Raw genomic sequence first — 25986 nt, 5'->3', positions numbered from 1 at the left:
GGCAGTCACGTAATGGATGGACACATTGAGTCGTGACTCTCTGTACTGGCCGGGACCTCAGGCGTTTTTTTTCAACCCATACAAGACTTCGGGATACTGGACCTGGATACAAGTAAGTATAGCTTTGTTATAAAGCATTTTCTCTCCAAAAACAAAGGGGTCGGGCAGTTAAAAATTCCTCATGCCTGACCACCATCTCCACCAACAAAATCCATACACTTTATTCTTATGTCAGCACAATATGAAGTGTATTTTCATGGTCGATTTCCATGAAAAGCTCATCATGAATACCATGGTAATCTCAGACCACACAGTATAGACACCTTGACAGTCTCTCTCTGCATTACTGTTTTCCAATGAAAGCCAAGCAGAAATTAGGGGACACAGTGCCCCTAGTAATAAATGGGGTTTTCAGCAGCCGCACCCTACCAGTCACATGACTGTTTTCATTCATTAACTTGAAAACAAAATGACAGCTTGGCTGCCGTTTAGCTTTCCTGACTTTCCATAAACTTTCAAAAACTTCAAATGAAAACAATAGCCAATTGCTAACAACAAACTCTACAAACATGTAGAGAACAGACCACCCAATAATATCACCATTTTAGGTTATGAAAAAAGAAAAAACAAAACAAAAACAAAAAAAAAACTATTTCCGTAAGTGCAACAACTCCCTGCCATAATAGAAAGCTACAGGTAGTAGAGGAGGCTGGACAGGGAAGTGTGCGGTTCTCTGTGGATGCTCTGTCCGACCAGGAAGGCAAGCTTGTGAGCGTACTGGCACGGGGCAGGAACCCTGATGACACCCTGAAAAGAGAGGAAAAAAATAAAAATAGTCAGTAAATTAATGAGTTGCCCTCAATAAATCTCATATCAAAGACCTGAGAGGTAACATACAGGCCAGTTGTAGTACTGGTGGCATAGCTTGTAGGTAAGACGCTGCATGTGGTCAGGCTTCAGTCCTCCATTGTCGTACACAACATTGTAATGTGTTGGCGAGACTGTCCCCTGTCTCACAGATTGGCTGATGATGAAGAAGTCATACCTGAGGAGAAGCAGATGATCCATTACAGTAAACATCTTGAGACTGATGTGGAGAGAAGCTTGGAGCCCATGAAAAGTCAAAAACAGACACTGGATTTAGTGACCAGTCATGCTGCACATTACTTAGGATCCCAATAACCACCAAGTAGGCATCTTCCATACCATTCAGGTCTGGTGACTTCAGTGTCGACTATTGTTCCTGGTGGTGGATTCTGGAGCCGACCGCCCAAAACAGCAAAGAATCTTGCGTTTATTCGTTTCTTCACCACAACCACCGTGAGTTTAGGGCTGGAAAAGAAAGTGACCAAACTTACATTGAAAAGTTAGTGATAACCAAAAGATGACGTAGACATCAGGATTCTTCCCCATATTAGCGCAACTCGAGAATGCTCAAGTCCAATTGTTCGGCATTTTAATACCAGTTGCTAAGGTTGGATGCAGCCTTAGAGAGTCCTGGAAAACATGGATATAGCCACAGGCCTATGGTGGTATACATGTTTTCCCAGACTCCCTAGGGCTGCAATAAACTTCTTCAACCACCAGTATTTAAAAGCTGAACGACTGGGCTTGAGCATATTCAAGTTGCTCTCACTAAAGTCCTCCTAGCAATTGCACCTAATAATGAGCCACTTGAGGTGTAAGGCAGGGGGTCGACACAAGGGGCTTGAGCACCACAACCTGCTTAGTGACCAGGAGTGAGAGAGGGAAAAAAAACAAAAAAAAACCAAACACACACCACCACGGTTCTAGCAGTCGGATCTCCATAACTTAGCACGCAATATACTAGCAATCTGCCATAACTTACTATAGTGGAGAATCCTCCCTTAACATGATGATGTGAGATGATCGCGAAAGATGGGATTTATCAATATAGTGTCTTTTACTGCAATCTACATACTTTTTTTTGTTACATGCAAAAATACCCCAAGGGGTTAAAATAGTTTTAAACGGACCTGTAATCTTTCCCAGCAGACTTTATACAGTCCATGAACTGTGGGACCTCGTAGTTGACCATGGTTTTGAGCTGTCCGTCACCCACGCCGTCTCTGTAGATGATGATTCGGTTCGGCAGGGTGCCATTAGACTTATACCAGGCGTGGAGCGCAGCTAGAGAGGATACACCATAGAACTGAAAAACGTCAACTGCTGCATTGTGATAGACGGATAAATACAGAACCGCCCATAGACGTACAGTTCATCAAATCACCAATGATCACTTAAGTCTATGATATTAATCAGCTCTGACAGATGGAAAATATTTAAAAACCTACCATGTACGGCTATAAAATCATAGTGGTCACTGACACGAATACCATGTGTGTAAAAAAATGCCAATTTTGCCTTGTCCTCCTCTTTATTTTTACCTTGCATACAGACTTTGAGGCCATCGACAATCTCTTGTTTCTGGTCCTGGACAACACACCGAGAGAACCACCTAAAATAAAGATCAGAATGTCTCTATGAGTCCTACCTGCACTCTGTTAGATCTGTACAACTAAGGGCCCTATTAGACAAAGCGATAATCTGCCGAATCAGGCCGATTCTGCAGATAATTGCTCTGTGTAATAAAGACAACTATCAGCTGATGAAAACAATCATCGCCTGATCGTGTCTTTAGGTGCTGACCTAAAACCATTGGCCGCTGGGCGCACATAGCTGCATGTAATAGCTGTGTGTGGCTGATGTCTGATGAATGTGAAAGAAGAAAAAAAGGGGAAAAAAAAAGAAAAAAAAGAGAGAAAAAATAGAAGAGAAAAAAAAGAAAGAAAGAAACTCTCCAGGCCCCCCAATGTCTTGCTAGCTTTGGCCTGTTGCCCCCTCCCTGCAGTGTCTGAAGTGACAGGCTAGTCAGACATTCACTGGCCCAACACTTTTCCAGTGAATGGATGAGTGGCCGTGACTTCAGACACTGCGGGAGAAGCTGGAAATCAGGGGAAGCAGACAGTTATATACAAGTTTATTAACTTACACTTATTAGGCAAGGGCTGCATGATTATTGAACAGTATATGAGCTCAGTAAGCGAGCGCCAATCTAGCAGATCGGTGCTCACTTCCATAACGACATCTGGCCATGTAATACGACCCTTAGCGTCTCCCATTCCTGACGGATCAATCATTGAATATCGGAAACTACCCAGTAGATACATTACCGAGTCATGCCTTTATTCATGCTTGCAACAAAACCAGCAATTGATCTCTTGCCCTGTAGAGTGTCGTGGTAGATATCAATACCAATGATCATCATCTTATCCAGCTGGAAGAAAAACAAATATTTATTCACGTGAACCATTTTCCTACTTCTCTACTTTCTCTCCCCTTACAGCGTTTATGTAAACAAGACAGCCCTTAGACTTATTTTACGTGACAGGGTCAAGAGAATAAATAATAAGCAGGGTCTGAACAGATCAAAACTTTTGATATGTCGCTATAACATGGACATGACAGTGCCCATTGATAAAAGGATGTTTGTCTGGCAGCAGACAGTAAGATTTGGCACCTCAGCTATAGCTGAAGAACATGAATGAGGGATATCCCTGCTGTCTGTGTTCCTGCTACTAGTTATACATAAGAAAACACACACATTATCTTCACAGAGGTAAGGTATAAGTGGACAGGTACCGGTATATCCACGCTCCACAGCTCTCCTCCTAATTTACAATTCATCTGTAAGGCGATTTTAGTGCAGACGGAGAGTACAGTCTGGGGTTTGCTTAAGGTCCTGGCAATGACGCACTGACTGGGGATAGGGTTGTCGAGGCAAAGGTACTTCTTGATGGCGTCGTACTTCATCTTGTTATTACTGGACAGGATACAGACAACCTAGAGAGAGATCAGGATAAAATCATGAATCATACGCCTCTCCCCGATCACATTCCCAACCAGTCCGGTATCTACACACCATCTCTGTGCGGTCGGTAAGGTTTTGCTGGAAGGCCTGTAGATATCCACCTACTGTGTCCTCAATTTCAACCCTTTAAAAGAAAAAAAAAAATTTAAGATATTAAAGAGTTGAATAAAATGTGTAATAAATGCAAAACCTGAAGATCCCGGCTGATCCCCATAACTTACATCACGGCCCGGTTCATGCGGATGCCCATTTGCTGGGTGATCTTGAAGAGGTTTTGGAGAAGGGCATTTGCGGCGTCATAATTTCTCCGGGTATAGACCAGCAGCCAGTTATTCAGGTCCCGGGCGCTGATCAACACGTTTCCTCGCATTTCTTTTGACCAGTCTGCAAACTGTGGATTATATTCTGCCTGCAAACAACCAGGGACAACTGACTCAGATGTACTCTAAAAGGGTGTGATGACTGACTACAGTACCAGAGAGGTCACCCATACCATCTTAGTACTATAAAAATCTGCATTGTAAATGTAATTTAGCACTTTTCAAACTTTGTGTTTTCATAGAAGTGACTGGAGGCTGCACTAAATCCTTGGTTTATCATCAATGATTCATTTTGTATTTCTAACATTATACAGAATTCAAGAGACAAAAAGATATTAAAAGGATATTTTTATTTCTAGGAGTAGGCAAAAATTTACCATGTTAAAACAGCGCTCCATCCTAAATGACATAGAACACAAAGTTACATTTTTTTAATCTATAAACAGAAAAGTGCTAAAATGTAGATTTTCCCTCAGTGTTTGGGCCCCTCCCCATCCCTTATACTCACAGCTCTGCCGCTTTGCAGAATTCGTTCTGGAGGTGCAACTCTCCCGGTAAACTGCAGAAGTCTGGTGTCAAAGTTCAGACCCCAGTCACGTAGCTCTTTCTGCACACCATCATCTCTGTAGAAATAGAGGGGGGGATAAAATAATTTCTGTGGAGTTTTGATCAGTCCAGGACTGAGTGCTCATACTCGTACAGATCAGGAGATAGAGCGGGGAGAGGACCACAGCTGCAGCACATCCACTCTCCGCCCTGAATTAAAAAAAAAAAAGTGACTTATAATCGGCTGACATGGAGCCTGACTTTTTTAACTGCAGCTGCGGTCCTCTCCCCGCTCCATCTCCTGATCGGTACAGGTGTGAGCACTCAGAGCCAGACCAATGAAAACTTTTGACATCAATTTGACACGTCAAAAGTTTCGTATAACGACATTGACCTCCCTGCAAACTGAGAGCTAACAGCCATTACTGCACCATCAATACCTGGTTGGTGGGGTCCCCCGAGCTGTATCAGGGATTTATTTTCATGGCACTTGTTCATTCGTATTTAATTGTACCGTAGAGGACAACAACAACCTTCTCAACAGCAGAGAGAGTAGACCTGCAACAACTCACCACACACCAGGCTCCTTACTTGTGGATGTAGTCAAGGAATTTGGCCACTTGCCGCTCCCTCTGGTCTGGTGGTAAGCGGGTGTGGACGGCCAGATCTTTCATGACGTTGAAATCACTTCTCATTCTGTCAGTCAGGCCTGTTTTATACAAAAGGTGGAAACTTATTCTGATATTATTTTAAAGGGTTCTAACTGTTCAGAAAGAATAGCTTTTGCTATTGGCTGATGCATGCAGGTCCATACACTGTAACCAGGGCAGAGGCACACTTTACTGTATTTACTACAGATTTACTAATTTAGGTCTCCTTCACACGTCCAGAAAATCCACCCAGATATCCAGACCCATAGGGGTAACATTAGTGCCGGACACCCTTCAGGTTTTTACTAAAGAGTGTCTGTTGCATAAAATAGATCATAGAACTCTATGGGTGTAAAAATTGACACGGACATGTGAAAGGGACCTTACTCTTTTGCAGCCGGCTAAAAATTCTTGTCATTTATATTGGGGAACTGTAGTTAGGGTGACCACCGGTCACAGACAGGCACACAAACATGGCCACGTCCTGGAAAGACAAGGCTTAGAGGCCATGTTCTTCCTTCTTATCCTTAAAGATGAAATGATGGTGATCCTGCTAGTCATAATTTGCAGCCTCCGATGCTTGAAGTTCAGATTCCTAGCTTGGTGCGAGCTGGTTCAAGTGGGATTCTGGGTAAGAAGATGGAACTGGATCACACAATGGGGGACATTTACTAAGGAGTCCAATTTGTGCGACTATTCTAATGTGGGTTGGTGTTCATTTTGTTTCAAAATATTGTGTGTTATTTATAGCAAAGTTGCACTGTCATAGTAAATGCTTCTAAATAAAAAGGTCACAAAAAAGTCGCAAACATATTCACCTGGTACTGCCCAGCCGTAGGCCTGCACCAGTTTTTTTTACTTCTGGGGGTACATACATAGACAAAAATCAGACATTACAGGAAAGAAGGCTCTCCTCACATGCATGAGCTTACAGACTATGAGGAGGGGCTTCATTCTTCCTGTGATCCAGCCATCTTTATAACTTAGACCAAAAATGGGCAAAAAATCCAATTATTTTCTGAAAAGTAGGCGCAAAGCCCTTGATAAATTTCCCCCAAATGTGTTTCTTGGTAAACTCCAATCCTGAGCTACCTGTATGGGAGCATGTAGGGAACCTACAGTCTGCCTTACATGTAAGGTGTCCACACAACTTGTACCAGGATTTGGCAAGCAGTATGATGTGTATGGGGACCTTCTAATTTTTCAACAGATGTCGTCGGTGGAGAGAAGGGTCAGGCATTTTTGCTGCAAAACCTTTTTGTTCTTGGAGGGATAAGCTGTCACCAGAGCTGTCTGGCTGTGGCCTACCCCACAAAAATGTATAACATGCAGCAAATAAAATCCATTCACCTGTTAGGTTACATAATTCAGGTATCAAGACGATGGCTCCATTAGTGACGCCTGGCTTGGTTCTCTTCGGGATGTTCACTATCAGGGGCTGGCGCAGGTCAGTAATGTTTTCATTGTATTGCTGTGGGTAGTATGAAAAACAGCATCTATAACAGCACATTTATTGCAAGAGAAATGAGAGATTCCAATTATAAGGTTGGGCAATAACCAAACAAACAATCTCCCAAGGCTTTGGCACCGAAGTCTCCCAGTTACGTAATATAAGACGACTTACGTTTTTATAGTAGTCCAGGAAGCTGATTTCAGTTCCATCGGCTTTCTTAAAAGTAGACTCCGGAGTCATGTTCCAGGAGATTTCATCTATACGGTAGGTTTTATTGTTGTATCTACAGAAAGTACATCATATCAAGTCAGAATATACAATAAATGCCGGTATAAGACACAGATGAGTTCCTAACACATTCTAACACCAGCAATATACCGAGGTATACCACAATCTTCAAAGTATGGAGATGGAAATATGCAGTTATGTCTCAGGCTGATAGGTAATGATTACAGGTGCAGTCTCATTAGATCCTTGGTCTTGCCATAAGACAGTGTGTGGTACTCTACTACTCGACCGCTGACCTGCTGGGAGGTGGCTAATGACGCCACTTCTGTGGTGGTTGATTGGTTGTGTTGTACGGCTCAGCCAAAAGGAGAAAATGTTGTGATGCCAGTGCTAGTCCAGCACACAGGTGTGATGCTGTTACCTGCTTTATGTTGTTGTGACTGGCTGTACTCCCCTGAAATGGTCAGTGATCTTCCGGGCTGTGATGGGTCCCTTGGGCTCTTGTCACGGTAGTCCTGAGTGGAAATTGACCCACCCGGACTATCGGTACAAAGGGGAAAATTACCCAAGGTGTGACGGAGGTGTATAGGTGCTGATGTAAGGAAGACTGAGTCCCAGTAGAATAAACAGAACGGCTTTACTGTACAGTCTCCTGAATAATATAAATGCTTTGGCAGTAAATAGCTTATCTTGATACATGCTTTAATGTTTCACTGGATCTGTGCTGAGAGATACTCGTAAGTGCTAAATATAAGAGAGGTAGTGGTAGCGGTGCTTGTATAGTTTAGAGTTGAGCAGTGCAGAGAAGAGGAGAGGATCGTGTCAAGGGAGTCCCAACCCAAGGTAGTGGTGTTCTCTGCTGGAACTTTAGAGAAGAATACTTGAGAGATACTTGTGCCTGTGATTAGACTGTTGTCTGACCACCTTCTGCCCTACAGTGTCAAGTTACCCATCCTACTAGGGTGACAAGCCCCAGTTGTGGTTGCCTTGGTAAAGCTAAGTGTCCGAGCCTTCCCGATTTCACCTGCACCACAAGATAGGATACATAGACCCTCTGGTTGCTCTGTTCTATCCAGGCTAGCACTGCACTTTTTAGAGTGGTTCTCGGCGTGGGCTGGGTTAATCCCCGACTTTCTCACTCTTGTGGTGTCTAGCAGTGCATCGTAGAAATAGTTGATAGACTAGGAAAACAGTGTCTCTGGCTGCTTCATACATGTGTCTTGACTCACTAACTCACTAGACTAGACACTGAACAGTCCCGGACAGGGGTCCTGGAAGAGCCAGGCCCTGGCTTCAGTACAGCAAGAAATTCCGCTCTGTGTGTCCTCCTCCCACGAGAATCTGAGCAAGACTGAAGCTACACTTCCTCCCACAAAGTAACTACTTCCTACAGGGGTGTGTACGGGACCCTGTGAGTGGTGGAAAGGAATGTGTGCAAGAGGAGAAGGAAAGTGATAGGTTAGATAGAGTATCTCTATTGGACAACAAACTACATAATATAGAAGGAGCAGTAACCCTTTGTTCACTACAGCTGTACAATAGACAAAAGTTTACATACAAAACACTGACATCTAGTGGTGAAAAAACAAACTACCTTCCATCACCACTTCGCTTGGAGTAAAACGGCTTTCGTGACAGGTGTGGCATAAGAAACACCCAAGGTGGGACACCACAAGTGTAGAACCTCTCAGAGGCTACTTTTAAGCAGCATTCCAACCATCAGGACACAGGTGGCCCCTTCATATTACATTATCTGTCTCTGCCCAAACCATTCCAAGCACTTTGCAGGAGGAAATTTGGTGTCTCTGCTATTGAGAGCCATCCACCATTGTCTTTATTCACAGTGGTGTTTTGAATACCACTGGGCTTCTAGGGACTGAAACTGTATATTCTGTAGTAATCCAATTTGTTGGGGATTTGATCATGGTCTGTTTGGAGTATGAAACCTTGTGGGGAGAGCTTCAACCCTGCCTATGCCGCGGAGCACACATTGCCCCCTGCTGGTGTGATAATGTGGGGAGGATACATTGCCCCCTGCTGGTGTGATGATGCAAAAGGGATATACTGCCCTCTGCTGTAATGATGTGGGGAGACATCACATAGGACAGTGGTCCCCCCTAGTACTGCTACAAGGACACTAACCTGTCAGTGATAAGTACAGGACATCCTGCGGCCATATGTTACAGCTATAATGGTCCCCACACACGGGGGTTTCCAGGAATGTCTCCACCAGATTGTAACACTTTCTTACCATTACAGATCACCAGACTTATCACCAATCCAGCAGTTACCAGTGAGCAGGGTCTACAGGCAACAGCTGTAACATCTGTGGGTGCATGGGCCGCAGGATACTGAGCCTGTATACTTCATGCCCAAAGTATCTCATCTTTTATTCAGGTTAGAGGTGCCCAACAGGGTACTAGAACCTCTTTACGAAGGAGGATAAAACAACCTGCATTTCTTTCTTTTTGTCAGTGAGCATTTTAATATTCTGGCAGAAAAGGAATTTGCTTATGTTATTGGGGACTATTCCCTCCTTTTGTGCCTTAAAACATGTCTGGAAGGAAACCAGGTCACCACCTACCTGGTTAGAACAATCTGTCCAATAAGTTCTTTGATACAGATGTCCTGAAATCTCTGAGGGCCACACGAGGAATAGATATTTGTCATCATGTCATGAACAGTTTCATTCCTGAGAACTTTATGGCTGACGTCAATGCTCAACATGATGCTGGTTTCATACTGTAGGATGGATGCAGCAAAACCAGGCCAGATGGCGAGTCTAATGGGAGATGAGACAGGAGGGCGAGTCAAGATAAACATTTAGTGAACACACAAGTGACAGATATCAGGTAAACTCAAAGATTAAGTCTCCAAAAGTGGATGTGGACTAATGGGTTTTCACTTTTGTTTTTTACCGACGTGCTTTCACATACTAATATACCATTCTGGCACTATGTAAGTGAATCAATCACACTCTGGCATCACCTAGAGAAGTGTGCTGCCAAAGAAACTTTTCAAAAGCAAATTATACAAGTGAATATAGCTTAAGGGTGCGTTCACACGTACAGATCTGCAGCAGATATCAATGTAACTAAATACAGCATCAAATCAGCTGCGGATCCTGTACACATTCGTGTGCAATGTACTCCCGACTCCGTGTCACATGACTAAGCAGTCTCTGAAGTAACAGGCTGGTCAGCTAATCACTGGCCGAGACGGGACCAGTGATTGGCAGAGCTGCTTTAACGGCTTCAGTGGCAGCTGCGGTGAGCGGTAAAAAAGCAGCAGGAGACCGGGGAGTGTGGGAAGGTAAGTATAAGGTCTATTATTTTGTTTAAACTTTTATCAGCCATCGCCCGTATATCACTATCACAGAGATCGATGCACGGTTGTTGGCTGATGATTTTTAAACTTGCTGAAAGACAACGGTCAGCTGATGATCGGGTCTTCGGCTGATTGTCATCGCTATAACATGGAAAGTACCCTAAAGGCCCAAATACATGAAACGATTATCATCCGTACTTGGCCAATAATTGTTTAGTGATGAAAGACAACGATTAGCCGACATGCACACTGAATTACATACACGTTGACAGCATGTTGAATTAAAACAATAGCGATGGTCTGCTGGATGGTGCTCTATGGGCCACCCAGACAATCTAAAGAGAAGAGGAGCACTTGGCATGCTTCCTGCTTATTTTACTGACTGAACACTCGGACCCTGACTGATAAACTTTTAGGCCTAGTTCACAAAAACTAAAAATAAGAGCAAAATATGGCTGTATTTAGATAAATAAAGCCTGAAATAAAGAACATGAAAATTATTTCAGGCCGTATTTGTCCAAATACGGCCGTATATTGCCCTTATTTTTACGTTGTGTCAACATGGCCTTTATATGTTTATGACAAATCAAAAGTTTTGTTGTTTTTTTTTTAACGACAAACTTTTTACACAGGGGACAAAAACTAAAGAAAGAAAAAAAAAAAAAAAGGTATAAAAAGGAGACCAATTTGTGTCTCTCAATTAAACACACTTCTTGCCCCATCACAGCAATGATAGGGGAAGTTCAGTTCTGCTTATTACGTTACCGGTGAGCCCGGACTTCTGTTGCATCATTTGGGTTGTAGTAGTTGCGGCCAATCTGCTTCATGTTCATCATCTTCAGGACTCTGCGGAAGCAACAGAAGGGTGAACCAACAATTCTGGCAGGATTAGGACGTTCTCAGAAGTAGAAAAGTATAATGAATAAGTGGTTTCATCACAGCGAAGAAACATGTGCCTCTATCTCTCTGCTTTAGGGACACATTGGTAAGTGGTTCATGTCATTTATACCCGAGAGGAAATAGTGATCAGGACACCACCATAAGGAATGAAACAGAAGTTGATAAAAACAAAAGTTATAGTCTCACACCTCCTGAAGATGATGTTGTAGAACTGAAAGCAGGTTGGTGACGTAGGTGGAAGCTCGTTCGTCAGGGTAATGGTCACCTTCACATTTTCTCCATTTCGGGTTTGGCTAAACACCTCCGTAACCTTTAACAACACGTACAAATAAATCAAATCCGGTCTCCTTTATATGGGTGGCTTCAATCACTTGAACGAGCTAACAAAATGGTCACAAATATAACCAAGAACCATCATCTGGCTCCTAAGGCATTACACCTAGCAACCAAAAGGCACCCAAGTGATTTGTGACTGGTCTGTAAACCGCAGACAAATTGTAAGTCAGCACAACTTGTAAAGAAGTATTCCCATCTCAACTCATTAGCCTATATCCTTAAAGGGGTTACCCAGCGTTAGAAACACACAGCCACTTTCTTCCAGAGACAGCACCACTCCTGTCTCCAAGTCAGGTGGGGTTTGCAATTAAGCTCCATTCACTTCAATGAATGAATGAACCTGAACCCAAACTGGAGACAAGAGCGGTGCTGTCTCTGGAAGAAAGTGGCCATGTTTTTCCCATGCTGGATAATCCCTTTAATGCCTCAATCCTGCCTGTGCTGTGGAGCAATATGCTGCCCTCTGCTGGTGTGACGATGCTATTGATAATAAGGTCACTCTCTTCATACATGAGACTCTCATGGGCTACATGAGGCAAATTAGTTTGCTCATCTCCATCAATAAATAACCCCGTTGCAATTTTTCCCAAAATCAAATTTACCTTGTTCAGTCTTTTTGGTAAAAACAAAATTGTTCCGTCAAATGCTCGGGCTTTCCCAATGGTTTCTTCGTGCTGGTATAGTAGGGCAGTCCGCAAACGCCTGGACTCCATGGGGGGGTTGTAGTCGATGTGGTACTGGTACAAGGCCCACTGGGGTCGTGACACTAGTCTGATGTGGTTGGTCACAAGCTGAATGGTGTTCCCAGAAACACCTGTGGAGAAAGGAAATTGTATCATACAAAGACTTCAGAATTTGTCCATACTATTGGCCATCCTCTTCTGTCACGCTATGCACTTGTGTTAACTATGTAACTGGCTGAATGGCAATTCTAGAAGATTTGAGGGAGTCCATGGTTGTCATTAAGCTTCACCCTCACCCCAAAAAATAAGAAAAAACATTTTGATAACGAGTTACCTGTTTTAGAAGCTTTGACGTGTTCTATGGTTTGACGGGTGTTCACTCCAAGGTCATGGAAGTCTCGTCTACGGCCGCCCCGTTCTCCAAGTGATACGTCCTGAAATCCAGCTGAAAGCTGTTGGACTAAAAAAGAAACCTTGAGCATGAGTAAAAAGTCCGGGCATGACAGATTTACTGTAAACCATTTACACCCCCAGGTTGGGACTGCTCTTTTTATTGGCATCATTTATAGAAGGGCATTTACTTATTTAAAGCAGGCTTCCTCCATCATTAAGGATAGTTACCATCAACTGGGGGTCTCTCCACCGCTGGTGGGCCCCTTTGGCGTCCTCTTCCAACAAGTAAAGGCTCAGATGGCGGTGGTCGTGCTGGCTGCTGTGGTCTCTCTGTGGGCCTGGGGCCTGGAGCCTCCTGTGTATGTAATGAGGAGACAAGTGCCTTGTGTTAGGGGTGAAGTAATGATAGTGCCAATGATTCTGCAGGTTTAGAGGCTTACAGGGTATGCTGGGACTCAATCATTTCTCGGCTGGGATGATCTGGCATCCTTCAGGCCACCGACCACAATTGGACAATTATATATTTTCCAGTTGTGGTCGGTGGCTTGAAGGACCCCAAATACATACACACATATTATATATATATATATACACACACACATACACACACACAGGGGATAGTTAATTCCAGGCACCAGGTCCCTAATATTCTATACAGCTCCCTATGGAAGCAGGTTACTTGTCCTCCTTGGGGCTAAGGGCAATCCCTGTGTCAGGTTAAGCCCCCTGACCTTTTAAAACCCTAGAGAGAGGGGTTGGGAAGGAGTGACAAAGCAGTTCACATGTACAGTAGGTGGGTAAAGCAACCCACTGGATTACCCTGAAGGAGAAGAATCCTACTGATCCCTGAAGTAACATGGTCTTAAGACACATATCGGGCAGATCCTAATTGACTCTACAAGGACTGTGTAAGTGTAAGGCACCAAACCTGTCCTGGAGGTCCAAGCGGGGCCTGCTCCTGGGCACGGGCTCTCCCGCGGGCTCGGGCTCTGGCTCGTCCGCTCATTTTCTATATCTGCAAAGGAAAATATGTCAACATCAATAAAAAAAGAAACCTCACAGAGTGCAAATGTCAATGATAGCTCCGCCTACAAGTGTAGACCACACCCATTACAGTGGTGCTGGCAGAGGTTCTATTCATGCAGAAGCACTCTGTCCCTCACTCCCCCCAATAAACACCACAGCTGGCAGAGGGGCCCCCTATACACACCACAGCTGGCAGAGGGGCCGCCCCAATAAACACCACAGCTGGCAGAGGGCCCCCCTATACACACCACAGCTGGCAGAGGGGCCGCCCCAATAAACACCACAGCTGGCAGAGGGCCCCCCTATACACACCACAGCTGGCAGAGGGACCCCCCAATACACACCACAGCTGGCAGAGGGCCCCCCCAATACACACCACAGCTGGCAGAGGGGGCCCCCTCCAATACACACCACAGCTGGCAGAGGGGGCCCCCCTCCAATACACACCACAGCTGGCAGAGGGGGGCCCCCTATACACACACCACAGCTGGCAGAGGGGGCCCCCCCTATACACACACCACAGCTGGCAGAGGGGGCCCCCCTATACACACACCACAGCTGGCAGAGGGGGCCCCCCTATACACACACCACAGCTGGCAGAGGGGGCCCCCCTATACACACACCACAGCTGGCAGAGGGGGCCCCCCCTATACACACACCACAGCTGGCAGAGGGGGCCCCCCTATACACACACCACAGCTGGCAGAGGGGGCCCCCCTATACACACACCACAGCTGGCAGAGGGGGCCCCCCTATACACACACCACAGCTGGCAGAGGGGCCCCCCTATACACACACCACAGCTGACAGAGGCCCCCCCCCCCCCTATACACACCACAGCTGGCAGAGGGGGCCCCCCTATACACACCACAGCTGGCAGAGGGGGCCCCCCTATACACACCACAGCTGGCAGAGGGGGCCCCCCTATACACACCACAGCTGGCAGAGGGGGCCCCCCTATACACACCACAGCTGGCAGAGGGGGCCCCCCTATACACACCACAGCTGGCAGAGGCCCCCCCTATACACACCACAGCTGGCAGAGGCCCCCCCCCCTATACACACCACAGATGGCAGAGCCCCCCCCCATACACACCACAGCTGGCAGAGGCCCCCCCTATACACACCACAGCTGGCAGAGGGCCCCCCTATACACACCACAGCTGGCAGAGGGCCCCCCCAATACACACCACAGCTGACAGAGGCGCCCCCCCCCCATACACACCACAGCTGGCAGAGGGGCCCCCTATACACACCACAGCTGACAGAGGCCCTCCCCTATACACACCACAGCTGACAGAGGCCCCCCCCCTATACACACCACAGCTGACAGAAGCCCCCCCCCATACATACCACGGCTGGCAGAGGGGCCCCCTATACACACCACAGCTGACAGAGGCCCCCCCCCCCCCTATACACACCACAGCTGGCAGAGGGGCCCCCTATACACACCACAGCTGGCAGAGGCCCCCCCCCCCCTATACACACCACAGCTGGCAGAGGCCCCCCCCCCTATACACACCACAGCAGACAGAGGCCCCCCCCCCTATACACACCACAGCTGGAAGAGGGCCCCCCCCATACACACACCACAGCTGGCAGAGGGCCCCCCCCCCCATACACACACCACAGCTGGCAGAGGGCCCCCCTATACACACCACAGCTGGCAGAGGGCCCCCCTATACACACCACAGCTGGCAGAGGGCCCCCCTATACACACCACAGCTGGCAGAGGGCCCCCCTATACACACCACAGCTGGCAGACGACCCCCTGAGACTTCCTGTTCTGTCTCTGATAAGGAGGCGGCCGCTGGAAAGTGATTTGTACAGCATTACAGCATCATGTGACACCAATAGATAGAGGAGACAACAGATAAAGCTCACAGCTCAGCCTCCTCCTCCGCCTCCTCCTCCCTCCTCCCTGTGGAAGCATCTGCAGGAGTATGCCCAGTAACGTTACCCATTCAGGTCAAAGGGACAGCTCCTGTCTATTGTTCCTTATGCTTATGAGGCTTTCTGTAAAGTATATACATACTTATGTTCACACGTCTGATGCTGTAGTTTGAAAATGTCAGCTGACTGTGGTTTTTTAACATGTCCTATTACACCAAATCATCATCAGCCGGAACGGCCATCATTCATTTTGTGTAATGGAGCCATAACTGGTCACATACGAGATACAGTGACTGGAGTGTACAAACATTGCACAGTGAGCGGTATGTAATGGAACTATCGGCATACACTGTGAGACGTCATAACCAGATAGTCAGCGATCCAACCAGAGATACTGGAAGTTGTTGTGACACGAGCTTAGGCTATTTAGGGTAGCTTCACACGTACCCACTTGAGTCGGATAGGTCCTGGCAGATCATTGTCACTACATACACACAGCTGTCTGAACGACCGCTGCGTGTATGTAATTCTGCCGGCCCCTTAACCCCTTCAGCTGCAACCCGACTCCCGCTCTGTATACATTACTTGTCCTCGCTGCACGGGGTCCCGGCGTACTGCTTTCCTGACCGGCCAATCAGTGGCTGCGGCTGGGCAACACACTGATTGGCCGGGCGGGTGAGCAGTACGCCGGGACCCGTGCAGCGAGGACAGGTAATGTATACAGAGCAGGAGCCAGGCGGCAGCTGAAGGGGTTAAGCTGCCGGCAGAATTACATACACGCAGCGGTCGTTCAGACCGCTGTGTGTATGTAGTGGAAGTGATCTGCCAGGACCTAGCCGACTCCGCTGCGAGTCGGTACGTGTGAAGCTACTCTTAACGGAATTAGTCAGCACAATTGTGCCGATATGGTTCCCAGCAGCGGAGTATAGATCTACTGTGCGGCTCCCGGAGCAAACCGGCCGTGTCTGCATCGGTTGCTGTAGGGGAAAAAGAGGTTTTAACGTATGCAATCTGTTTAACGTACACATTTTATGGAAAAACGGATGCAATTGTGTGTCGTCCATTTGGATCAGTTTTTCCATTGACTTTTATTGTAAAGAAAAAAAAAAAAAAAAAAAAAAGACACAAAAGTAGTGTTGACTATATTTTTCTGTCCATTAAAAGTAAATTCAAATTCAAAATGGATACGTTGAACGGATTGCAAAAGCGCAGTGTGAACCCAGCCTAATGGTGCGTTTACATGGAACGAATTTTCACGATAACGATCGCATTTGAGCGATAATCGGTTCTTGTAAACACAGCGAATTATCAAGAAACGAACGAGAAATCGTTCATTGTGATCTTTCAACATGTTCTCAAATCGTTGTTGGCTAAAGATTCGCAGATCGATTCACCTTAAGGGTATGTGCACACGGAGCAATTCTCGCGGAATTCCGCCCGAACTCCGCCATAAAAAGCGGGCGGAATCCGCGTGGAATTCCGCCCGTGTAAATGCAACATTGCTCTTTCCATAGAGAACAATGGGATTTCCGACTGCCCGTGCACACAGAGTAAATTCCCGTCTGGAATTCCGCGCAGAATCCGCATTCCGCCCGAAGAATGTACATGTCAATTCTTTGGGCGGATTCCGCTAGAGGAATCTTATAGAAGTCAATGGGGTTTGAATTCTGCTGGTAATTCCGCTTGCATTCCGCTTGATTTCCGCGCGGATTCCGCTCAAATTCCGCCAGAGCAGAATAGGCGAGGAATTTCAAGCAGAAGTCTTTCAGCTACAATTCCTTGAGAATTGCTCCGTGTGCAAGGGCCCTAAGGGTATAAACCCACACACCGTATACACAGCGTATTTACTGCTGCGATACGCAGCGAATACGCAGCAAAAACGCAACAAATACGCAACAAAAACGCAGCAGATTAGATCTAAATAACTGAACTCAGCATTAAATCTTCACCATCAAACTGCTGCGTATTTGTTGCGTATTTGTTGCGTATTTGCTGCGTATACGGTGTGTGGGTTTGTACCCTAATGCGCGAGATGGGTTTAAGCGATCTTAAAAACAATCAGAATAACAATTTTTCCAAACGATATATAGTTCCTTCTAAGGGTCCATTTACACAGAAAGGTTATCTGCCAAAGATTTGAAGCCAAAGCCAGGAACAGACTATAAACAGAGATCAGGTCATAAGTAAAAGCCTGAGATTTCTCCTCTTTTCAAATCCATTCCTGGCTTTGGCTTCAGATCTTTGGCAGATAATCTGTCAGATAATCTTTCTGTGTAAATAGACCCTGCAGCACCAGCCGCAGCTGCTGGCGTCCCCTGTGAGAGCAGGCTCAGGTGTATGGTGGTCAGCCAGATATTGCTGTAAGGAATCAGCTGTAACTAACAACTCTGTATGAGCCCCCTACAATAAACAACAACCAGAGGGGGAATTTATCAATACAAGTCCCTATCTGCAACCTTGTAATGCTGGGAGGATTAATCACAGTAAGGGTACAAACACACACACACACACACACACACACCATATACGCAGCCTATTTACTGCTGCGATACGCAGCAGATTAGATCTAAATAACTGAACACAGCATCAAATCTGCACCACCAAATCTGCTGCAGATCTGCTGCGTATACGCAGCAGATACGCAGCAAATCTGCAGCAGATTTGAAGAAGTTTTGATGCTGTGTTCAGTTATTTAGATCTAATCTGCTGCGTATTTGTTGCGTATTTGCTGCGTATCGCAGCAGTAAATACGCTGCGTATACGGTGTGTGTGTTTATACCCTGAGTGTACAAACACACACACACCGTATACGCAGCAGATTTGATACTGTGTTCAGTTATTTAGATCTAATCTGCTGCGTATTTGTTGCGTATTTGCTGCGTATCGCAGCAGTAAATACGCTGCGTATACGGTGTGTGTGTTTGTACACTAAGGGGGGCATTTATTAAGTCCGGCGTTTTTTACGCCGGACTTATAAATGCCCCCGCAGCTCCGGCGCTACGGAGATTTATGTAGAGGCGGACTGCCTCTACATAAATCCCGTGCGCGCCGGTGCGCACCGCCGAAAACCTACGCCAGCTGAGGACTGGAGTAGGTTTTCGGCGTACATTTGGGCGGAACGGATGGTAAATTGCGCGGACTCTGAGTCCGCGCCCTCCGTTCCGCCCACTACACGCCCCCTTTCCGCCCCCCTGGCGTACTCGGCGGAAGGTGCCGATTTGCGAATACTTTATTCACAGATTGGCCATTTGCGTATAAAAAAAAACGCAAATCGCCACTTTCCGCCGAAAATCATCCGTTCGCCGGATGATACATGTGGCCCTAAGGGTACAAACCCACACACCATATACGCAGCAGATACGCAACAAATACGCAGCAGATTTGATGGTTTAGATTTGATGCTGTGTTCAGTTATTTAGATCTAATCTGCTGCGTATTTGCTGCGTATCGCACCAGTAAATACGCTGCGTATACGGTGTGTGGGTTTATACCCTAAGGGTATAAACCCACACACCGTATACGCAGCAAATACGCAGCAAATGTGATGGTGAAGATTTGAAGCTGTGTTCAGTTATTTAGATCTAATCTACTGCGTATTTGCTGCGTATTTGCTGCGTATCGCAGCAGTAAATACGCTGCGTATATGGTGTGTGGGTTTATACCCTAATGCTGCGTTTACACGGAACGATTATCGTGCAAATTCGCACAATAATGATTGAATTCGAACGATAATTGTACGTGTAAACACAGCGAACGATCAAACGACGAGCGAGAAATCGTTTCATCTTTCAACAACTTCTCAAATCGTCGTTGATCGTTCGCAACAAATTCGCAGATCGTTCCGTTTGAACAGTCGTTCGCCGATTTAACCAATGTGTGACACAGGCTTAAGCGATCGCAAAACGAATTTTCCGTACGATATATTGTAACGTCTAAACGCTGATCAATATGAAAAAAAAAAATAGTTACTCGTACGATCGGGCGAATTATCGTTTCGTGTAAATGTAGCATAAGGGTCCATTTACACAGAAAGATTATCTTAAAGATTATCTGCCAAAGATTTGAAACCAAAGCCAGAAACGGACTGTAAAGAGAGATCAGGTCATAAAGGAAAGCCTGAGGTTTCTCCTCTTTTCAAATACATTCCTGGCTTTGGCTTCAAATCTTTGGCAGATAATCTGTCAGATAATCTTTCTGTGTAAATGGATCCTAAATTCATCAGCAACTTGACCTCAGAACTTAACCCTCCCAGCATTACAAAGAAGCTACAAAGTTGCAGATAAAGCCTGCCAGGGACTGGAAGGCTTGCTGAGTATATATAAAGTAATGAAGCTATACTTATGCTCCTTACACTCCCCAGTATTCTCCTTGCTTCTTCCCGCTCACTACAGCAGCTGTTGGCACTTCTCACACATCTCTGAAGTGACAGGCCACTCAGCCAATCAATGACAGGCGACGGGCCAGCACCACGACCTGTTACTTCGGAAAGGTGCCAAAAGTGCCAGCGACAGCTGTGAGGAGCCAGGAAGATGCTGGGGAGCATGGACAAGTAATGGCTTATTATCTTCTACACACATCAGCTGTCGGACGCTCACCTCCTATTACACGGAGCGATGCACGGTCGGCTGAGGATTTTTAAACTGATGAAAGACGACAAACAGCTCCTCAACTGATCATTATCTTTATTATACAGGGCAAAGTCTGCCCAAATCAGCCTCATTTGGCAGATAATCACTCTGCGTAATAGGACCCTACGTTTCAAGTGCTTATCCTGTGTAGCAGTACAGTATGCACCATGATGGAGAAGGCAGGAGATGTGCGGCTGTGTAGGGTCAGTAGTAACGGTAGTAGTACAGTATGGACCATGATTGACAAGGCAGCAGATGTGTGGCTGTGTAGGGGGGTAGTAGTATCGGTGGTAGTACAGTATGGACCATGATGGACAAGGCAGGACATGTGCGGCTGTGTAGGAGGGTAGTAGTATCGGTGGTAGTACAGTATGGACCATGGACAAGGCAGGAGATGTGCGGCTGTGTAGGGGGGTAGTAGTATCGGTGGTAGTACAGTATGGACCATGGACAAGGCAGGAGATGTGCGGCTGTGTAGGGGGGGTAGTAGTATCGGTAGTAGTACAGTATGGACCATGATGGACAGGGCAGTAAATGTGCGGCTGTGTAGGGTAGTAGTATCGGTGGTAGTACAGTATGGACCATGGGCAAGGCAGGAGATGTGCGGCTGTGTAGGGTGGTAGTATCGGTGGTAGTACAGTATGGACCATGGACAAGGCAGGAGATGTGCGGCTGTGTAGGGTGGTAGTATCGGTGGTAGTACAGTATGGACCATGGACAAGGCAGGAGATGTGCGGCTGTGTAGGGTGGTAGTAGTACCAGTAGTAGTATGGTTAGTAGTACAGTATGGACCATGGACAAGGCAGGAGATGTGCGGCTGTGTAGGGGTAGTAGTATCAGTGGTAGTACAGTATGGACCATGGACAAGGCAGGAGATGTGCAGCTGTGTAGGGTAGTAGTATCGGTGGTAGTACAGTGTAGACCATGATGGACAAGGCAGGAGACGTGCGGCTGTGTAGGGGGCTAGTAGTATCGGTGGTAGTACAGTATGGACCATGATGGACAAGGCAGGAGATGTGTGGCTGTGTAGGGGGGGGTAGTAGTATCGGTGGTAGTACAGTATGGACCATGATGGACAGGGCAGTAAATGTGCGGCTGTGTAGGGGGGTAGTAGTATCGGTGGTAGTACAGTATGGACCATGGACAAGGCAGGAGATGTGCGGCTGTGTAGGGTGGTAGTAGTACCGGTAGTAGTATGGTTAGTAGTACAGTATGGACCATGGACAAGGCAGGAGATGTGCGGCTGTGTAGGGGTAGTAGTATCAGTGGTAGTACAGTATGGACCATGATGGACAAGGCAGGAGATGTGCGGCTGTGTAGGGTAGTAGTATCGGTGGTAGTACAGTGTAGACCATGATGGACAAGGCAGGAGACGTGCGGCTGTGTAGGGGGCTAGTAGTATCGGTGGTAGTCCACTATGGACCATGGACAAGGCAGGAGATGTGCGGTGTGTAGGGTAGTAGAAGGGTAGTAGTATTGGTAGTAGTACAGTATGGACTATGATGGACAAGGCATTAGATGTGCGGCTGTGTAGGGGGGGTAGTAGTATCGGTGGTAGTACAGTATGCACCATGATGGACAAGGCAGGACATGTTCGGCTGTGTAGGGTGGTAGTAGTACCGGTAGTAGTATCGGTAGTAGTACAGTATGGACAATGATGGACAAGGCATGAGATGTGCGGCTGTGTAGGAGGGTAGTAGTATCGGTAGAAGTACAGTATGGACAATGATGGACAAGGCAGGAGATGTGCGGCTGTGTAGGGGGGGGGGGGGGTAGTAGTATCGGTAGTAGTACAGTATGGACCATTGACAAGGCAGGAGATGTGCGGCTGTGTAGAGTAGTAGTATCGGTAGTAGTACAGTATGGACCATTGACAAGGCAGGAGATGTGCGGCTGTGTAGGGTCAGTATTAGTGGTAGTAGTACAGTATGGACCATTGACAAGGCAGGAGATGTGCGGCTGTGTAGAGTAGTAGTACAGTATGGACCATTGACAAGGCAGGAGATGTGCGGCTGTGTAGGGTCAGTATTAGTGGTAGTAGTACAGTATGGACCATGGACAAGGCAGGAGACGTGTGGCTGTGTAGGGTCAGTAGTAGTGGTAGTAGTACAGTATGGACCATGGACAAGGCAGAAGATGTGCGGCTGTGTAGGGTAGTAGTATCGGTGGTAGTACAGTATGGACCATGATGGACAAGGCAGGAGATGTGCGGCTGTGTAGGGTAGTAGTATCGGTAGTAGAACAGTATGGACCATGGACAAGGCATGAGATGTGCGGCTGTGTAGGGGGGTAGTAGTATTGGTAGTACAGTATGAACCATGATGGACAAGGCAAGAGATGTGTGGCTGTGTAGGGGGGTAGTAGTATTGGTAGTAGTACAGTATGGACCATGATGGACAAGGCAGCAGATGTGTGGCTGTGTAGGGGGGTAGTACAGTATGGACCATGATGGACAAGGCAGGAGATGTGTGGCTGTGTAGGGGGGGTAGTAGTATCGGTGGTAGTACAGTATGGACCATGGACAAGGCAGGACATGTGCGGCTGTGTAGGGTGGTAGTAGTACCGGTAGTAGTATCGTTAGTAGTACAGTATGGACAATGATGGACAAGGCAGGAGATGTGCGGCTGTGTAGGGTAGTAGTGTCAGTGGTAGTAGTACAGTATGGGCCATGATGGAGAAGGCAGGAGATGTGCGGCTGTGTAGGGTAGTAGTATCGGTGGTAGTACAGTATGGATCATGGACAAGGCAGGAGATGTGCGGCTGTGTAGAGGGGTAGTAGTATCGGTAGAAGTACAGTATGGACCATGATGGACAAGGCAGGAGATGTGCGGCTGTGTAGGGCAGTAGTACAGTATGGACCATGGACAAGGCAGGACCTGTGCGGCTGTGTAGGGTCAGTAGTATCGGTAGTAGTACAGTATGGACAATGATGGACAAGGCAGGAGATGTGCGGCTCTGTAGTAGCAGTAATAGTACAGTATGGACAGTGATGGATAAGGCAGGAGATGTGCGGCTGTGTAAGGGGGTAGTAGTATTGGTAGTAGTACAGTATGGACCACGATGGACAGGGCAGTAAATGTGCAGCTGTGTAGGGTAGTAGTATCAGTGGTAGTACAGTATGGACCATGGACAAGGCAGGAGATGTGCGGCTGTGTAGGGTCAGTAGTAGTGGTAGTAGTACAGTATGGACCATGGACAAGGCAGGAGATGTGCGGCTGTGTAGGGTAGTATTATCGGTGGTAGTACAGTACGGACCATGATGGACAAGGCATGAGATGTGCGGCTGTGTAGGGGGGGGGGGGGTAGTAGTATCAGTGGTAGTACAGTATGGACCATGGACAAGGCAGGAGATGTGCGGCTGTGTAGGGGGGGGGTAGTAGTATCAGTGGTAGTACAGTATGGACCATGGACAAGGCAGGAGATGTGCGGCTGTGTAGGGGGGTAGTAGTATCGGTGGTAGTACAGTATGGACAGTGACGGACAAGGCATGAGATGTGCGGCTGTGTAGAGTAGTAGTATTGGTGGTAGTACAGTATGGACCATGGGCAAGGCATGAGATGTGCGGCTGTGTAGGGGGGTAGTAGTACAGTATAGACCATGGACAAGGCAGGAGAAGTGCGGTGTGTAGGGGGGTAGTAGTATCGGTAGTAGTACAGTATGGACCATGGACAAGGCAGGAGATGTGCGGTGTGTAGGGGGGGTAGTAGTATCGGTAGTAGTACAGTACAGACAATGATGGACAAGGCAGGAGATGTGCGGTGTGTTGTGTCAGTAGTAGTGGTATCAGTGGTAGTACAGTACAGACAATGATGGACAAGGCAGGAGATGTGCGGTGTGTAGGGTCAGTGGTAGTTGTACAGTATGGACCGTGGACAAGGCAGGAGATGTGCGGTGTGTAGGGTCAGTAGTAGTGGTAGTAGTACAGTATGGACCGTGGACAAGGCAGGAGATGTGCGGTGTGTAGGGTCAGTAGTAGTGGTAGTAGTACAGTATGGACCGTGGACAAGGCAGGAGATGTGCGGTGTGTAGGGTCAGTAGTAGTAGTACAGTATGGACCATGATGGACAAGGCAGGAGATGTGCGAGTCGGGGCAGAAGTGGCATTAAACTGATGTGATTACAGCCCAGCTCCATAAAGTTGTAATAAGATCAGTCTCCGCTCCACCATTCCCCAGGCTGTGTAGCGCCATGTTTGGACAGCGCAGTTGTCTGGTACACGGCGGCAGAATTTCCTCATCAATCATCAGCAAACACAAATATATTTACACTATAAAGTGAAATCGACAACAATTTTTGTAGAATTGCGCCATTAGGCTGGATTCACACTACGTTTTGGCAATCCTTTTTTCCGTCCGTTTTTGCAACAACAAAAAAAAAAAACACTGATGTAAAAACAGACGCCTTTGTATGCATCCGTTTTTCCATTGACTTCTGTTATTAAAAAAAAAAAAACACGATCAATAACGTACACAAAAACGTAGCTGACCTTATTTTTGAGAATGCAGCAACAGACAGCACTTCAAGTCAAAGGAGTGTTTATTTCACCGGAGTGCGACGTTTCGGCTCAACAATAGCAGCCTTTCTCAAGCAGTGAGCTTATTTTTGAGTACGAATGCGTTTCGATCCTTTTTTTTTTTTCATGGAAGTCAATGGAAAAACGGAAGCACACAAAAGCATCCATTTTTTGCAAAAACAGATGGGAAAAAAAACAGTGTGAACCCAGCCTTACCTCACACTTTGGAGTGAACATGTGACTTGGCGGCACACTTACATGCCGTTACTGGTGATGGCGGCGGTGGTTATCGCCCATCTGGAATTACTATGAATCCCTGGTAGAGAGGAGGAAAGTTTATTTTGGATCCAGTTTGGCCCTATTCAGCTTTAACCAAATAAATTCAACCCCAACCAAGCGGCCAGGATCGCCCCGAGACATTGCAACCGTATCCGTAATAATCCCAGTGGTGCGATAAGCTGCGCCACCTACACCAGTGTTTCCATATAAACGAATATAGAGATGTGTTGGAAAATCAAAGCCGTGACAAAATGGCGCCATCTTCTCAAAACCGATACAAATACACATACCAACATGATACACCGTATCTAAGCGTGATACACACCGAGCGCCTGCGCCAGGGAGGCTCACGTGAGGCGAGTACCAGCTTATTTTGCCAGATTCCTCAGACGAGACGGCCCAACAGTTATATGATCCTCTGTATTAACAATTTACCTCACGACAAGCGACGCGCTCGCTAACACCTCACCTCATAAATTTACACCAAAAATATTTATCACAGTTTGAAAACATGACTTATACAGTAGACTCGCTGAGACTTGTGGTTCCCTTATTACTGATAATATAAATTATTATTAATACAGCACTATGGGAACTATACAGCAAACACATCACCTCAGCGCTCACCAAATGACACACTGCGCATGCGTGGCTCCAAGATCTCCCAACGGTAGCAACGCTTCATAACCGCTATTTAAGCGTTCGCCTATTGCGCATGCGTGTGACGTCACGGAGGCGGGTGGACGTCCATGCTTATGTCGGGCAATATTTGCCCATAATATAACAGTTATAAAGTGTCGATAATGATATTTCAATAAACGGATACGTGCACGATATGGTGGGTGAAGGCGAGGGTTGGTGAGAGTTACTTTGGGTTAGAGGTTAGTTGCCAGAAAGCAACATCGCTCCTAAGCTGTAAA

General features: G+C 46.6%; 1 protein-coding gene across 2 annotated transcripts; it reads right to left on the bottom strand.

Annotated features, from left to right (window-relative positions):
• Positions 1–591: 591 nt before the first annotated feature.
• On the bottom strand, positions 592–25706 carry LOC138792274 (piwi-like protein 1). 2 transcript variants are annotated; one of them, XM_069969508.1, is made up of 21 exons: positions 25682–25706; positions 13657–13743; positions 12957–13083; positions 12670–12795; positions 12255–12466; positions 11505–11626; positions 11182–11262; positions 9674–9871; positions 7033–7144; positions 6759–6879; positions 5350–5467; positions 4721–4835; positions 4114–4301; positions 3944–4016; positions 3664–3864; positions 3195–3298; positions 2409–2479; positions 1998–2151; positions 1207–1332; positions 898–1045; positions 592–807 (listed from the first exon to the last, which is right to left on the bottom strand). In XM_069969508.1, the coding sequence occupies exons 2-21, from the start codon at positions 13732–13734 to the stop codon at positions 691–693; spliced, it is 2592 nt and encodes an 863-aa protein (XP_069825609.1). In that variant the 5' UTR covers positions 13735–13743; positions 25682–25706; the 3' UTR covers positions 592–690. The 2 variants fall into 2 exon arrangements, with proteins under 2 accessions (XP_069825609.1, XP_069825611.1); XM_069969510.1 differs by lacking the exon at positions 25682–25706 and adding an exon at positions 25536–25618.
• Between the last annotated feature and the right edge of the window lie 280 nt (positions 25707–25986).

Source organism: Dendropsophus ebraccatus, chromosome 5 (assembly GCF_027789765.1).
Source record: "Dendropsophus ebraccatus isolate aDenEbr1 chromosome 5, aDenEbr1.pat, whole genome shotgun sequence".
In the NCBI taxonomy this organism is placed as follows: Eukaryota; Metazoa; Chordata; class Amphibia; order Anura; family Hylidae; genus Dendropsophus; species Dendropsophus ebraccatus.
This window is presented reverse-complemented; position numbering and strand designations above follow the sequence as displayed.